The 17,540-nt window shown below is 41.0% G+C and overlaps 1 protein-coding gene across 2 annotated transcripts; it reads left to right on the top strand.

The window, feature by feature from the left end:
• Positions 1-5,989: 5,989 nt before the first annotated feature.
• CEBPG (CCAAT enhancer binding protein gamma) lies at positions 5,990-17,226 on the top strand. Of its 2 annotated transcripts, XM_065416444.1 has the most exons (3): positions 5,990-6,083; positions 7,171-7,237; positions 14,968-17,226. In XM_065416444.1, exon 3 carries the CDS (start codon positions 15,085-15,087, stop codon positions 15,535-15,537), a length of 453 nt encoding a protein of 150 aa, XP_065272516.1. In that variant the 5' UTR covers positions 5,990-6,083; positions 7,171-7,237; positions 14,968-15,084; the 3' UTR covers positions 15,538-17,226. The 2 variants fall into 2 exon arrangements, with proteins under 2 accessions (XP_065272516.1, XP_065272515.1); XM_065416443.1 differs by lacking the exon at positions 7,171-7,237.
• Positions 17,227-17,540: the final 314 nt, after the last annotated feature.

The raw sequence follows: 17,540 nt of genomic DNA, 5'->3' as shown, positions 1-17,540 counted from the left end.
CTGTTCAGGGGGGCTAAACAATCAGGCAGGCTACCCCCAGGAGTGACTAGATTGTGATTTCTTTTTCCCCTCTTTCAAGCAGCTGCATATTGGGGTTGTGTGTTATTTTAAAGACCATTGCAGGGGTACAATAAAACCATTAATGCTATGGAGAATAGTAATCAAGAATTAAGGAGTATTTGCCCTCCTCCTTCCCACAGCAAGGGACTGAACCAGAATAAACAGATCTAGGCCTCTCATATTTCATTACTGTTTTTATAGCTACCTTGTTCAAGTTGTTGTTCTGATCCACCAAGAAGCTTTTAAACTGACTGAAGATTTATTTCTAAAACATTAACACTGTTTAATGTCAGGTGTATATGAATAAAAAAAATTCTTTATTAAAATACTCCCCATGACAAATACTATGAATGCCCTAGTAATTATGGGTGGGGATTTTCGTGCAGTGGCTGATCACGCCTTGGAAAAGAGCCAGGGCCCTATGGATTCAAATACTAAGCCATCTCAATCCTTGCAGCCCTCATTTGTGCTTTTGGGAATATAGGACAGGTGTGGCAGTTACTAAGCCTGGGTACTTGAGAATTCACCTTTTATTCCCAGGTGCATGCCACTTATTCTCGTTCAGACTTGTTTTGGGTCTACTGAGTCTCATTTAAATCAAGTGTACCTGTGATACATAGTATTTTTCTTTCAGCTACTTCATTTTCCCCCCGATATGTAGCTCTTCAGCCTCACCTCTCCTGTCACATTGTAGGAATGGGAGCATAACAGATGGCAGTGAGAAACCTATTATTTATTCCTGGCCACTTAAAAAAACACCCTTTTCATACTGCACACTATAAATACTGAGGTAAAATTAGCTAGGGCTTTGACCCCAGTCCTACTGAAGTCAACAGCAAAACCGCCAATGATTTTAACAGGAGTAGAATTGGGCCCCTAGTTATCTAAGGCAAAACTGGAAAGAGTTTAAAGGCAGCCACAGTTTGATATTCAGTTTAAAACCTTGCTAGAACATGGCAGTCTTCTCCTCTTTAGATAAGGCAGTCTCAGAGTGGCCTAGAAATTTAGGCACATATATCTTTCTTCCAGATCAAAAGAATATGGAAGAAGGGGATACAGAGGAACTTGATTCAAAATTTTCAAAGCCGAGTTCTCCAAATTAGACTCCTGTATCAATATTCAGCTGTTTAAATATAAGTTCCCTGATATTCATAGGTGTTGAGCATCTATAGCCTCTGCTGACGTCAATGGGATTTATGGTTGCTCAGCACTCCTGGAAAATCAGGCCATATATTAGGTATCTAACTTTAGGCACCCAGGTTTGAACATATTGACTCTTATATAATAAATTTCACAATAATATCAAAATCACGTGTATCCTAACTGCATTCTTGTCTTATCTCAAGAAAGTGTGTGTTAGGCTAGAGAGAAAAAATATGCATCTTGTGACCTGGCATTAGCATTCTATTCTATTTATGAAAAAGCCAGCATGAAAGTAAAATTTTAACAGAAATATGCAAGACTAAAGTAAAATTGTTAAATGCAGATTCATTAGATCTGAAAATGTAAGGAAAAATGAAGGCACATACTGTTTTTCTTTATGAACAAAAACATTTGCAGAAGAAAGTACAAATAATGAGCATAAAACTGGGATCACACAAAAAAATGAAAATTATTAAAATAAGGACAAAATAGTTTTCACACTCTAGGTGATAGGTGGTGAACCTTCTTACAAGTGTTTGTAAGGCTTAAGGGCGAGTATGGCTCTTTAAGTAATGGTACCTGCACTTTAATATAACTATATATATTATTATAATATGCACAATATTATAACTGGAACATTGCTATGGGAGCCCACCTAGAACCAAACAAATTGGAAAGGATTCTATCCTAGCAGGGATTTGGTAGTTTTGGTGACACTTGAATTCAAGAATTATTGCACATGGACCAGTTACCTGGTGGTAAGTTGTTAAGGTGTGTACATAAGTGGCATATCTAGACAGCATTCATCAGTTTGCTTTCACTATTAGTTGGAAGGTTTCTTCAGTTGTCTCTATTTCCTGAAGGCACAGTCTGGTTCTCACTGAAATGAGGAGTTTATCTTGCAAACACTTAAGCATGCATGTAACTTTATTCATGAGTAGTTCCATTGAGTTGTTAGCATTGTACACTACTCATATGAATAAGGTTATGTATGTGGTTAAATGTTTGCTGGATCGGGTCCTAAAATGATGAGTTTAGTCTAAATTTTACTTACCTCAGATTTCCGTTATGAGGATTAATGAATGTAAGGCACAATTTGAGGTCCCAGGAAGGCATATTAGAAGCACACATTATTCAAGTATTATTAGGGCATGGCTAATGTTTCATATTTACCTTGAATTTTTGTTTATACAGTTGGTGTAATATGAATTAAATCACTAGTGAAAAGCTGCAGGCTGAAGATACCATTAGAGAAAAACATCAAACAGTTTCAACTGGGGAAAGAACAAAATTAAAGTTGAAGATGTTAAAACAAATGTTTGGCGATTGGTGAGGAAATAGTCCCAGGTAGCAGGAACTGAGTAATTTGTCCAGCCTAATCCTCAGAATTCTTCCTCAAGATATGTTTTATTTCTACAAAGCTTAAAAAAAGACACATAAGACCAGAGGCCCCAAATCTTTTATTTATCTGGCAAAATCAAATTATTATATTTGTGCCAATGAATATTGCAATTGTGCATACAAATGGTATTACTAGCACATTTCCTTTGTGTATACCAAAACACTGTGCAGGCAGGTATAGGGACAATCAATTGTATTACAGATTTTTGCATGCAGAATAGTTCTTGGCTTACACGTGAACTTGAACACCTAAATTTGGTCAAAACTCAATGTTTCATAGATGCAAGCAACATAAAAAAAATTAATATATAGGCCTAAGTTTTCAGAATTGCTGCATGCATTGCCTATGACTGCTGATACAAATAGCCAGAATTATAATAATGCATATGCAAATTAGATATGCAAATAAGTACATATTTTTACATGTATATTTGTGTGCACAGAATTCAGGATATCTGGGGTGTTTCTGGGGGTATAAAAGCTTTTACCCCTATAGCCCCCACACACTGCCTGAGGCTTTGTGTGTGTGTTTGAGAAAATGAGTTAATCCAATAGCCCTGTGCACTCAGCCTGGGACTGTGTGTGTGTGTGTGTGCGCGCGCGCAGGGGAGCTAAAAGCTATTATGCCAATAGTCTCCCTCCACCCACCCACACTACCTGGAATTGAAGGAGATGGTAAAAATGCTTATCCCAATAGACCCCCCCCCCGCCTCTGAGATTGGGGTAGTGGTTAAACAGAAATCTTACTGTTTGGTCATGGGATTTTGATAGGAACATGGGTAAGAACTCCATCTTTCTTTGACACAAGAGGCTGTTAGCGGGAAGGACATTTCCAGAGAGGTGCTGGATGACCTTTTTTCACTTTCAGCCCAAGAAGTTGAATCTACATTTGAGAAGTAACCAAGTTCCTCTTATACAATGCTAAGAGGGAGCTCACCTTGCCCAGTTCAGAAGAGCAATAATGTTAGCTTGGTTTCCTCTCATTGTTGTCACTAAAATTTCTCCTGACTGAGACCTGACTAGTTTGCTTTCAGGTAAGCAGTGTGGCAGATATGAATTACTCCTGGGGGAAATCTGCACCACTGCGCAATGCAGAATATTTCAGAAATTAACGTGCGTGCAGATTTTCCTTTCCGCCACAGAAATGGGCTGCAGTGCTGCTAGCTGTCACTAGGGGCCATTGGACTCTGCAGAGCCCAGCTTGTACATGGAAGACACTGCTGGGGGGAGGGACAGCTAGAGGGTTCCTGGCAGCTGCAGTTCCCATTACACCCTGAGGGAAGGAGAGGGTGGCGTGCAGGAAACTGACTCTGTGCAAACCTGGGATGGAGCATCAAGCTGTTTCTCCCTCTGGATCCCTAGGCTCGGGGGAGGGGGAGACAAGGTGTCTGGGGGGGAGGGGCGACTTTGGTTGGGCTCTGGGGGGGCGGGGGGGAGAAACAGGAACTGGGTTGTCATAGGGGTTTCTCTACTCTGGGGGGAATTTTTATGTCCGTATTGTTACAGACATACTTGCTGACAGGTATTTTGAAATAAATTACCAAAATAATTGAAACTGGCGTGATTATATAGTATTATCTTGACAAATAAAATTTGCAGAATTTTAACATATTGTGCACAGAATTTTTTGGCACAGAATGCCCCCAGGAGTAATGAATGTAGGCAGACATGGCATGTACACCAAAACATACAATTCATTTCCTTTCGGGGGGGTGGGGTAATGTTTTTTTGTTTAATGTTGATTAGAATGTTCCCCAGGCCTTTAATTAACATCTTACAATGTATCTATCTAACTGCAGCTGCTGAGTGGGAAATGACATGTAGCTCTGCGAGATCGTGGAGATACTACAGGAAGGGTGCAACAAAGAAACTGGGATTTAATATCAAATAGATTGTCCAATATCTACTTAGACTTTTGGTTGCTAAAAATTAGATCAGAACCTAAAACAGACCCTAGAAACAGCCATAGAAGGATCTTCAAGAAATGGGGGCTGCTGGCTTGCCCATTTCCCCTGGTACATGGCTTCTTTAGGCCAGTTTGTTATATAAACATAGCTTATGTTTGTAAAGATAAGAGTTTTCTGCTTGGAGCACCTTCTAGACACCCCCTTCTACCTCCCTCCCCTGTCTCAATCAGTGTGTGTTGGGGAGGGCTATTGCAGTAGCAAGTTCTCCCCCCAGGCAGTGGGGGGGACTATTGGGGTAACAGGTTTTACGCCCCACTAAGTCTCAGGCAGTGGGGGAGGCTATTGGGCTAACAGGTTTTACACCTCCAGTGTCAAGCAGTAGTGGAGCTATTGGGATAACAGGTTTTACACCTGAGGCAGTGTGTGGGTGAGGGGCTATTGGGATAACAGGTTTTACCCTCACCCAGTCTCAGGCAGTGGGGCGGAGTACTGGGATAACAGGTTCCCTCCCCCCCAGTCTCAGGCAGTGTGTGGGTGAGGGGCTATTGGGATAACAGGTTTCTCCCTTCCCACCCCCCCAGTCTCAGGCAGTGGGGGGTATTGGGGTAACAGGTTTTAAACCCCCCGGGGTCAGGCAGTGTGTGGGTGAGGGGCTATTGGGATAATAGGTTTTACCCCCACCCAGTCTCAGGCAGTGGGGGGTATTGGGGTAACAGCACCCCAATATGTGTCAGGCAGCATGTGGGTGAGGGGCTATTGGGATAACAGGTTTTACCCCCAACCAGACTCAGGCAGTGGGGGGTATTGGGGTAACAGGTCCCTCCCCCTGCCAGTCTCAGGAAGCATGTGGGTGAGGAGCTATTGGGACAACAGGTTTTACCCCCACCCAGACTCAGGCAGTGGGGGGTATTGGGGTAACAGGTCCCTCCCCCTGCCAGTCTCAGGAAGCATGTGGGTGAGGAGCTATTGGGACAACAGGTTTTACCCCCACCCAGACTCAGGCAGTGGGGGGGAGTATTGGGGTAACAGGTCCCCTCCCAGTCTCAGGCAGTGTGTGGGTGAGGGGCTATTGGGATAATAGGCTTTACCCCCCACCCAGTCTCAGGCAGTGTGGGGGGGTATTGGGGTAACAGCCCCCCCTCCCGTGTCAGGCAGTGTGTGGGTGAGGGGCTATTGGGATAATAGGTTTTGCCTCCCAGTGTCGGGGGGAGGCTATTGGGGTAACAGCTCTCCCCCCACCCGAGGGAAAAGCGCTCCCCAGGGTATGGGAGGGATGGGAGCATGACGGGAGAGGGCAGTGCCCAGCCCCAGGGGGATTTACCAACCCCACAAAAACAGCACCTCTCTCTTTAAGAGAGAAGCGGGGTGTCTGATTGGATCTGGGGACTGCCAATCGGGGCGGCTATTGCATCATCCCTGAGGCAGGCCGGCCTCTGATTGGCTAGGACGCTGGGCCGAAGGAGAAGGGTTTCGCAATCGCCGCTCGCCTTCACTCACCAGTTTAAAGAAAGAGACTCGGGCCCAGCCCGCGCCCCCCTCCCTGATCGGTACCGGTCTCGATCCCCGGGCCAGGTGAGGCGCGGGGCCGCCCCGCCGCGCGCAGAGACCCCCTCCTCCCGTCCCTGGTGAGGGGGAGCCGGCCAGGCGCGGGACCCCCGGGGTGGGTGGGGGATTACACCGGGCACAGGCCGAAGCGGGGCGGCGCGGGAGGAGGAAGCTGTGGGGCTGCTATAGAGGAAGGGTGAGGGGTGCAGGGGGGGCCTATAGGAGAGTTGTGGGAGGTTACGGGGGTCTGGGGAGAGTTGTTGGGTGGGGGCGGGGTCTGTTGGAGATGTGGGGGGGTCTGGACAATGGGGCGGGGTCTGAAGGGGTGGGCATGTGGGGGGGAGCTGGTCAGTGGGGGCGGGGTCTGTAGGGTTGGTAGGGGGTGGAGGCGGGGTCGATGTGGGGTGTGTATATGGGGGTCTCTTAATGGGGCGGGCTCTGTAGTACGGGGTGGCTGGGAGGTCTGGTGTGTGGGGTGGGTATGTGGGGGTCTCCCAATGGGGCGGGCTCTGTAGGGGTAGTACGGGATGGCTGGGAGGTCTGGTCGGTGGGGGTATGTGGGGGTCTCCCAATGGGGCGGGCTCTGTAGGGGTAGTACGGGATGGCTGGGAGGTCTGGTCGGTGGGGGTATGTGGGGGTCTCTCAATGGGGCGGGCTCTGTAGGGGGTCGTGGAGAGGTAGTTAGAGAAGGGCGAGTGAGGGTGTGAGGGGCCGGGACTTTCCTCACGGTTACGCTGTGGTGTTGCGCGTGGAGAGCGTATGATGCAATCTCCAGGCAACTCTCCTCCCCGATGGATGAAGTCATGCTTGGCACGGAGAGGGGAGCCCGGAGAGAGGGAGACAGGCCTCTGCTCCCCGAGTCCCCCACCACACCCTGCTTCCTGATGGGGGAGGGACAGACACACACTAGAGCGCCCATCTGCCTCCCAACCCCGTGGGGCAGCAGTAAGAGAAGGGCAGGGTGGGGGGAGAGCGAGGGATAGCCACAGACACACACCCTCATGCTAGAAGTGTAAATACTGAACTAGGGATCAACAGGAGGAGGATGATTGGGGCCTAGAGTACAAAGTTGAATATCTTCTCCAGAAAGTTTATTTGTTTGCAAAATTTGTAGTTGCTGTACACAAGCTTTTATTGCGCCTTTGGAAATGGAAGATCCAGTCACTCAAAGACATCACAAGGTGGGCTAGGAGCACATCATGTTAATAAAAATATTTACTATCCACATTTATGCATAGCTGGATGTATTAGCTACTGTGTTAAGTGATTTCTTCAGCTTTCTTTTAATACCTTAGAGATCAAAATAGTTTCTGAATAAGAATATAATCTGCAGGGTCCAGAATGAAGCCCTCCTTTCCTGTGGAGTGCTGTACTAGTCTAACTTCCTGGCGGGAACCAGTGTAGTAAACAGCACTATTCAGGTCAAAAGGGAAGTCAAACATAACCTTAAAAACAAAAAAGCAATTTAAAAAAAGTATCTTTTATGTGTGTGGAAAAAAAAGGTACTTTTAAAATTCCTTTGTTTTTAAGGTTTTCATAATTTACAATGGTGGTAGAGACTTGGGAATTAAAGGTGAAGAGCAATGGTTTTGTCAAAAGATTAAAACTTTTTTTGTAGGGTTCCCAAAGGGGGAAACTGTATATGGCTGTTTGGAAATGTATATACTGCTGTATTTCAGCAAAATTATCTCCTTAAGATCTTGAGAATTCTGAGCTTCAGACTTTTGGTTTTTCTTCATCAAGATCACAAGTTACATGAATAAAAGGGATGAAAATATGGTGTTAGATTAGGGTAGTTCTTTTGAGGGACACTTTTACAGGGGCATGATTCATGTAGCTAGAAATTTAGATCATTGGAAGCTTTTCAAATGTTTTTGTAAGTTGAAAAAAATTTCAAAGTGTAAACTAAAGAGTTAATTTTTTAAAAAAGTCCCCTGTATTGTTTACAACTTGCATGTTGGGAACTTGAAAATGAAACTGACTATAAATGAAAATGAAAGTGACTATTGACTGAGCCAGAGGAAAATATATAAATATTGAAAAGTAAACTGAATTTTAAAAGTTTTTCAATAATCTTATGATGGTGTTGGTAAGAATGTACACACCTTCATTTGACATTGTCCTTTGTTTATGGTACGTGTGATGTCCTCCTCTTTGCCAAAAGAACCCAGGAAATCTGCAGTTCAGATTTTTCAAGATTTTAGGGAGCTAATAAAGATCTTGAATTAAAATACAGAGCCTTTTAAAAATGGGTATACACTTTTCCTCTTTTGGACTCTTCAAGGGAGTTTTGAGTATTTTCTTAAAACCTTTGTTGTTCCCAGACAAATCTTCATATCCCCACATAAATATTTTAAAAAATAAATTATTTGCATTGAATATACCTGACTTTGCTTTAGGTGTTCAATTCTGAAAGTTGTCAGGAAATGCCTTATCAAAATTCCTTAAAACTTTTAAATGCAAAATTGTTCCATATTGGTTGGAACAACTATTAGACACAATTTAAAAAAAAATGGGTCAAAGATGAACTAAAAGATTTGTTTCAAAAATTGGTTAACTAATAAAGTAATTAACATATTTTAAAACCAGAGTTGAAATTACTTTGCAAGTTTGAAATTCTGTGCCTTTCCCATGACATCTGAGAATCAGACTAATTCCTGTATCTTGTCCTACACCACGAAACTGATAAGATGACCGCTCCTGTATGATTTTAATTTTATTATATTTAAGACATTTGAAGTACTTAGTTACATTTCTTCATAATTAGATGTTGTAATTATATTTTTATTACACTATTTTCCTATGGCGCACAGAAAAACAGTTGACATATCGAGGAAAGCATGGAAGAGGAATATTTTCTTTTGATCTTTTTTGTGACAGCAGTTAGTGGGTAGTTGATTTAGGGCCCTGTTCTGAGCAGTATTGGTTCTGTGAGTTGAGAGTGCTTAGCATCTTGCAGGATTGAGCCTTTAACAGGTGTACAGCAAATGTAGGTTTGGAGCTTTATTCTGTTGTCATTTATATACCATTAGCTGGACTGAGTTCAATCCTGCGGTTTTAGCTCAAGTGAGCAGTCCCACTGAAGTCAGAAGGAAATTAGAAATACTCAGCACCTTTCAGGTTCAGTTACTATTTGGGTAGTATAAACAAGACAGTTGACATAAAATTATACACTAAAGGCATTCTACCTAGATGATCATAGTCAACTCTGTCTCAGCTCTCAGAAAATAGGCAAGGAGCAAAACTAATGCATGAAGTGTTGAACAAGTGGTAAGAATTGTTACTCAAAAAATTAGCCAAATTAACAATTTGTTTGTTATCTCATAAAATCTAAACAGCCATAACAGAAGCTTCCTAAACAGTATATATTGACTTATAAAGGGACATTCTTAAGGACTTTGAAGGGTTAATGTATTACCCTCCACTATTTATAACAGTATCTTAGAAGCTTAGGTGAAGGGAGGAGTATTTGTTCTTTAGTGTGACAAATATAATTTACCCCTTTTCCTCTGCTTCTAAGAAAATTAATATGACTAGGATCATTGAAGTCAGATCTTTGTATTCTAGTTGAATGCTCATTGGGAGTTAGAGTGAGCACCCGTTTTATTATTTTTTTAAAGTCTCATTCTTTATCTGATTTAAGTACCGTATATACTCGTTCATAAGCCGAATATTTTTGGTAAAAAAGTGACGCATGAAAGCGCGGGGGTTGGCTTATAAACGGGTCTATACCAAAATTTGATGATTTTAAACTCTGTGGAATCATTTAATTGAATATCTAATACATTGTCGTTTTGTTTACCTGGAGCGTCTGCAGTCATGGAGCCCCTCAGCTCCCTGTGGCTGCGGTTTGCTGTTTCCAGCCTATAGGAGCTGCGGGAAGTGGCGCCACTTCTCGCAGCTCCCATTGGCTGGAAACAGCAAACCGCGGCCGCTGGGAGCTGAAGGGCTCCGTGCCTGTGAACGCTCCAGGTAAACAAAACGTCCCAACCCGCCTGCGTCTTACCCTGATGGGCCGGGAGCCAAAGTTTTCCAACCCCTGAAATAAAGGGTCAGCTTATGAAAGGGTCATACAGATTTTGCTATTTTTACCTATCCATTTGGGGGGATTGGCTTATAAACGAACGGGCTAATGAACGAGTATATATGGTAATTCATATTTAGAGCCTAAACTGTTTAAGTACTGATTGTAATGTACTCCTTAGTATCACTGAGTGTAGTTGCATCCTCACAAACACCAAACAATCTCTTACACTTAAAGCAATATACACATTCACATACCCTGCTGGTAGCTGGAAAAATGATTACATTTTGCTAGGGGATTTGCTTAAACTGCAGGCATTTGCATTGTGGTCTCCACTGGATAATGTTCAGGGTTCTACTGAAATTGGGTGCTTACCAGCTGATGCCTGTGGACCTACAACAACGCTCACTGAGCTGTTAATACATATCTACTACACAGTTGTTCGAATTGCTTATTGAAGAGTTATTTCCTGTGAAATCTCTGCTTGTGGAAAGTGGGAGAGACACAGCCTAGGAGAGCAAAGTCCTCTGTTTCAGAATAGGTTCAGTACAGGCAGCAGCAGTGCAGACTTCCCAGCACTGCCAGCCAACAGTCCTGCATTCTGAACTGTACAGATGGTCTTTTGGTATAAAATAGTTGGTTTGATAGTCTTCGCAGAGAAGTAAAGGGCTGAAAGGACAATTGGTGCCAACTAAGGTGGAGTTTTTTTGTGATGTGGACATCTCTCTAGCAAGAGTTGCACTTAAACCACTAAACAGCCATCAGATGGTGGTAACCTACGATTACTATCTGAAGTTGGAAGGTGCCACACTCTATGAACATTCCCTTGATCCTTCAGTTGTCACATTAAAGATTTAAAAAAAACATTTGAATAGGGAGGAAAAATTGGTCTTTTCCTCCTTCCCCCAAGCTAATGCTAAAATCACATTAAATACAACAGTAGGAAAACAAAAACACATGAGATTTGGCAACATGAAGAGACTTGTCAAGGTCTGGGTGGGGCGCTTGTTGGGCATGGGCTGTCCGGGTCCCACCTCCTCTTCAGAATCCTGAGAAGTACAAAAAGCAGTTACTGGAAGTTCTGTTACTAACATGTTATCTAACTGGACTTGTCCAAACGTAGTTAATGAGGACCCTGGAGTAATGTACCTGGGTGCTAGGATAGGATATGTCCAAAACCAGCAACATGACAAAAGTTACATAAATTGCATGTAATTAGAAGGTTCACATGGGGTCTATTTGAGAGATATAAAATTCTGAGAGTGTTAGAGCTTCAGAGTATTATTTGGGAAGATAACTAGCACAAGTCAAAAATTAAGAAAAAAGCAAATGCTAGGACCCTGATTTTAATAAACATCCGTGTGCAATTCATGCAAATCTAGTACTTGCACATGGAGCTGGCTTGCTGAGAGTCTGTCCATGTGCATTATCAAATTAGCTGAATGGTTAGGGGAATCAGGACCTAAGAGCTCAGTGTAGCATGAATTACCAAAGGTTGCTTTAAGAGCTGCAGTCATGAACCTATTAAATACAAGGCTAGACAGGCACATACAGCTGGATAGACATTATGCAGGCTACATGGGCTCCTTCTGCCCTGAAATACTACTTTCACTATGAAGATTTCTTGGTAGCAGATAAATATGCCACACTAGTGCACTTCTCAGTCATTTTAAGGAAATTGCTTTTCAGTGTACAAGGGCACATTTATTGTGGAAGAAGTTTTGAGCAGAAACACTGAAATGATCAGGCAATGCTGATTTATTCAGCTTTTCTCTGAATTTTACTTGCGTGTAAATTGAACCCACAGTCTCTTTTATACACAAGTTATGAACAAAAATCTGGCTGCTTGTCTAGAAAATGTTCCAAACTTAACAGTGTAAATATAAATTTATATTAAAATGTTAACTTTGCAGAAGGTAATGGCTGACATGCGCTGAAATGGTTTGTATAATTAAAGTCCTTTAATGACACCTGAAAAACTTGAAACTGAAATTGATTTTTTTTATTGACATTTCCCTGCTTCAGTCATGTGTATGCATTGATTTATTATTATTTTAGGGTTGCTGTGCTGGTTGCATTTTATTTGAGCATTGGAACATTAAACAAATATTAAACATCTGCTAAACAAATAAATAGAGTAGGCTAACATTTGGCCCTATCAACGTTTACAATATAATTTTACATTTAACATGGCCTAATGAATAGAGCACTGGACTGGGTCTTAGGAGACCTGGGTTCTATTACTAGCTCTGCCACTGGCTTGCTGGGTGACCTTAGGCAAGTCACTTCCCTTTTCTGTGCCTCAGTTTCCCCACCTGTAAAATGGGGATAATAATACTGACATCCTTTTATAAAGTGTTTTGAGATCTATGGATGAGAAGTGCTGTACAAGAGCTAAATATTATAATTATTATCTGAGTCAGTAAAAGACAGGAATTCTCAAATGAATCCTTCCTTTATATTGGTGTGAAGTTGCACATCACCTTCATTTCCTTATGTGAAAATTGACATATATGAATTGCTAGTGACTGAACGAAGCCAGCTAAGAAAAAACAGGGACCCCACAATAAGGGAATTGTCCTCTGTATAGACTGACCTTAACCCTGAAGATACACATTTGTCTTTGCTCTTACAGCAGACATTAATAAAAGCTCAGTGTCTCGTTTACAACCATCTGTGTTGATCTGTTATCTGTGTGCAGGAGTCAGATAATCCATCTATTGTGCTATGCTCTAAACAATCAGGTCTTGTCAGTGCAGGGTCCTTTTATGCAAATAAGGTATTTTCCCTTAATCCAACATGAAGAGAAATCAATCCTGTTTTTGACCTGTCAGTTAGTACTTGTGGGTCCCATCTGTTTTTTAAATACACAACTTGTGTTTGCAGGCTCAGTTGCCTCAGCTTGTTTGTGGTTGAGGTGGTTCTCTTAATGTGACTATCTGTCATGGCCTTCACATGGTATGTGTGCAGCTTGTACATTCCTGGTTTGCCTGGATTTCTCACACATCTGCTATACATCCTGCCTTTTTGCTGGGTACAACTGATTGTGATACTTGCTTTTTTACTTGCTTTAACTTTTCATGTCCTGGGTTGTTTTATGACGGGTCTAGAGGAAACAGGAGAGAAATTTGCAACTTTTTGTAAATAGAGTTTTGATTTGGAAACGGTAGAATTTATACAGAGCTGCTGAGTACATTTAAAAACAATGCTTGAAAATGTAGTGTAGTTGTAACCCTGTCCGTCCCAGGATATTAGAGAGACAAGGTGAGTGAGGTGATAAATAATGCTGGTAAATGATGTGTGAGATTGTATATGCGGTGACTTACAGATTTTTCAGGCATCTGTGCTGTTCTTCTCTCTCTCTAAAGTGGAAGTCAGAGAACAGGAAGTAGGACAGAATTTTCTTAATGGATCCATGTAATAAAAGAAGACAGTATAGATTAGGAAACTAGTACTTTAATACTGTCTAAGTTTCTGGTGACATCACAGTCCTCAAGCACTGGCCTCACTGTACAGACTATTACCTTAACGCTACTTGCATTTATTTGAATGCATAATCATTCAACTAAATGCAGCTGTGTATTTCAATGTGCAATGCTCCAATTACACACACAGTGCGTTGTTATAAAGTTGGATTTTCAAAAAATGCTCTTTTAGCCTAACTTTGCTCCGACTGAAGTTAATGGTGTATACACTTAAGCACCTTGTTAATATTTGCAGAATCAGGGCCCTAAGTTATTGACAAGCTTGAAAGTTTTTTCATCTTTATTTATAGAGTCACTTGATTCATTGCTAAAAGACCATCTTACACATTTCTTATATATAAAAAAATCACTTTTGGTCTGAGGAGAAAGAGAAATTCTAGCTCAAAGGGTAATTTGTTTGGAAAGTTATAAAAGTGTCTGAAAATAAGGACTTTGGACCTTCTCAGCCATAACTACTATAAATACAATGATATCCTTCATGATGACAGGTTGTGATCAAGAATATATTGTAAGTATTTCTTTGCAGGGCTACTTAGTCTCCTTAAAAGAACAATTAGCATGTTAAGCTAACACTTTCTCATTAATCATTTTGGCTGCTACTTCATTGTGTCATAGTATTGTGAACTGAAATGGGAACACTTTATATCGGAAAGCATACATTCAGACAGAACAAACATGAATTAACTTTGTAGTTTAAACACATAGAAAATATTTTTCATTTACCTTAAATGAAGTAGTTATTCCACTCTATTTAGCATTGTTAGACCTTAATTGGAGCACTGACTTCAATTTTGGGCATCATATCTTCAAAAAAACAGACCCAAGTGAAACAAGTTAAAAAGAGGGCAGATAAAAGGTTTGGAAAATATTGTAAGACTTATTCAGCCTAAAGAAAAGGAGATTAATTTGAAACTTGTCTACATGTATGTACAGGAAGGGATAGTCTAAAGAGGTCAAGGATCAACGATTATTGTTGGGTCAAGAGTCAGACTATTAATAGGTTTAAGCTGCAGCAGTGAAAATTCAGTCTGAAAATTAAGAGAAGCTATATAATTGGAGGAAAAGTTAGACAGTAAAACGCATTGCCAAGATTGGGGTTATGAAACTGGAGCTATTCAAGGGTGGCTAGACATCAGGGATAGTTTTGGAGTAACTGAATTAATCCAAGCATAATATCGGGAGGTTGACTAGATGACCCACTAACAATCCCTTCCAACCCAAATGATTCAATGAGACTTCTGAAATATCTCAATAGTGGCAGTTTCTCTGTTTCCAGCATAATAAGCTGTTACTACCAGATAGCTATGCCAACAGTAATGTACCAGGACTAATGCTAGTGAGGTATAAGATCATAGCTGAACATGGCATTTTAAATGTTTCATAGAATTTATTTTTCTGTTAGGTTCAACTTGCCCTTAATCCATGTGAAGATTTGCTGGCAACATATTATAGAAGTTATTAACAGTTTTTCACCATCTCTAACAAATCGTATTGTGGTGTTAAAGAAGAGTCTGTCCAAATGAGCAAAACATCACAGCAGAACACCACTACAGAAGCAAACGGTATAAGTGTGATTCACATACAAGCACACACAAGTGGTTTGCAACAGGTTCCTCAGCTGGTGCCAGGTAGTCCTGGTGGTGGAGGCAAAGCTGTGGCTCCAAGCAAACAGGGCAAAAAGAATTCCTCTGTGGATAGAAACAGTGATGAATATCGCCAACGCAGAGAGCGCAACAACATGGCGGTGAAAAAGAGCCGGTTAAAAAGCAAGCAGAAAGCACAAGATACGCTACAGAGGGTCAACCAGCTTAAAGAAGAAAATGAACGTTTGGAGGCAAAAATTAAGCTCTTGACAAAGGAGCTTAGTGTACTTAAAGACTTGTTTCTTGAGCATGCACACAATCTTGCAGACAATGTGCAACCTATTGGCACTGAAAACACCACCACAAACCCAGATAACACCGGACAGTAGACACAAACTTCAAACTTCACAACCTCGTGGACTGAACATTAGAGGTGCAGCCCTCTCTGCACTACTCATTCAGTACAGAGAAGGAATGCTGTTCTAACTTTTTAAAGATCATCTTGTGGGTATTTTTTCTCCTTTTAGGTTTAACACTGAAGATTTGATACAAATAAAATGTAAACGGTTTTGAGTATGTTTTAAAGTGTTAAATATTTTCGGCTCTGAAAGGTTTGGTTAAACAAGTAAAAATGATCTAAATGGACAAAACCAGGAGCCTAATGTCAGTGAAATTGAATTTCTACAGCAATGTACATTCACCATCTTATATTTTGCATATTGTAAGGAGTACAGCTGGGAGGTTTTACTGCAATACTGATGGATAATTAGATGAAATATCTGTTCAGTACCCTTTAAAATGTATTTCTTAAGCAGTCTTTTCTACATTGTGTATTACAAAACTTCAAAGGCCAGGGCAGAAATTTGTTTTCTAATTTGGTGGGCTACTTCAAAAGTGTAGCACAAGCCCTACCCAAGATAATGTAGATCTCTCTTAGTCATAGTTAACGGGGAGTGCCTACTAACAGTGCCTAGTAATGGTGAGCCAGGGTGCTTACTAATGTTTTCTAAAGACTACTACATTCTTTGTGAGAAATTGTAATGTATTATGACTGACAGACAGAAAATTGGCTCACAACCTGTAAATGGCTATCCGGAAGCATCATGTATAGGAGGTAAAGTAGAACAACATTTTATTTTTATAACCCCTTTAAGCCTGTGTTCAACATGCTAGCATTATTCATATGGTGACTTTGGGTCCTTATAGCATCATGTTTTGGTCTCCTGAAAATGTTTAAGTTCTGTAAAATAATTGCTTATTAGAATCACGCTGCTGCCAAGGTGCAGGTATCAGGATGAGAGTAACACGCACACATTGACTAAAGCAATGAAAGGGCTAATGCAGAACATCTGTTCAATCACAATGTAGATTACTTGATCCTTACTACCATACAATACCAGTTATATGGCTGTTTGGATTTCTGCAGGATATCAGTTGCTAAACTAAAGTAATTTTAAAAAGAAATGCCCTTAGTTTGAGTAACTGATGCAGCAGACTTCCTATAGACACCATTGCCATGCGAAGGAGTATCTTGAATCTTGTTTTATTTTGATGAAACAAACAGTTTCTCTCTAACAATGTTTTTTTTCTTAAATTTGATAAGTCCCTTACTGTGACCCATAACGCAGCAGTATATTATACTGAGGAGTTAAACTAGAAAAGTGAAGCAGGAACTTTGATGTAACCTTAATTTATTTTCATTTTTAAATGTTCCATTTATAGTATGTGTGTTACATATAACCCGTGTGTCTGGCTAGTGAACTATTACCTTATTTTTATTTCCCTCCTACACTACTTGTTTCCATACTTGACTTTGTAGTATGATTGTGTGTATTGCGTATGTATTTAGGAGGAGAACTTGGGTAAGATCTTGGTTAGATGCTAAGTTAGAAAATAAAACTTTCAAAAAATCCATTTTGAGTTTAAACTTTTACTGCAAAGGTCATCAGCCAAGAAAGACTTTTACGGCTTGTCCTAGTTCATGGAAGTCTTTTACAGAGAGAAATTTTCTGGTTCTAGTGACCGCTTAAGTAGGTAGGGATGAAATATCAGAAGCTAATAAAAATGTTTTGCCTCAGAGCCTAGTTCGTGCTGCCTCTTCTTTGCCCTCATGCTTAATAGAAGCAACAGCATATTGGGGCCCAGGTGGAGCCTCTACCTTATACCCATGACTTCCTTGGGACTCTTTCCTGGCGTATTCTAATGAGGATCACAGGCTAGGCCGCAAATGGTCTGAGTAGAATCCTTTTCAGCTAACCTTATTTGTACATTAGTAGTTCATTATGGTGGTGATGGAGCAGTTTAGCCATATTTTCACCTTTTATCTTTTCCTGAATATATTAAAGAAACTGGCCAACTTATTTTCATATAATCTAACTGCAAAGACAACATC

This window comes from Emys orbicularis, chromosome 14 (assembly GCF_028017835.1).
Source record: "Emys orbicularis isolate rEmyOrb1 chromosome 14, rEmyOrb1.hap1, whole genome shotgun sequence".
In the NCBI taxonomy this organism is placed as follows: domain Eukaryota; kingdom Metazoa; phylum Chordata; order Testudines; family Emydidae; genus Emys; species Emys orbicularis.
The sequence above is the reverse complement of the archived record's forward strand: the minus strand, read 5'-3'. Positions and strand labels throughout refer to the sequence as shown.

Bases quoted from the DNA above. Each gene is read 5' to 3' on its own strand.
- CEBPG (XM_065416443.1), top strand. From the start codon at position 15,085: ATGAGCAAAACATCACAGCAGAACACCACTACAGAAGCAAACGGTATA.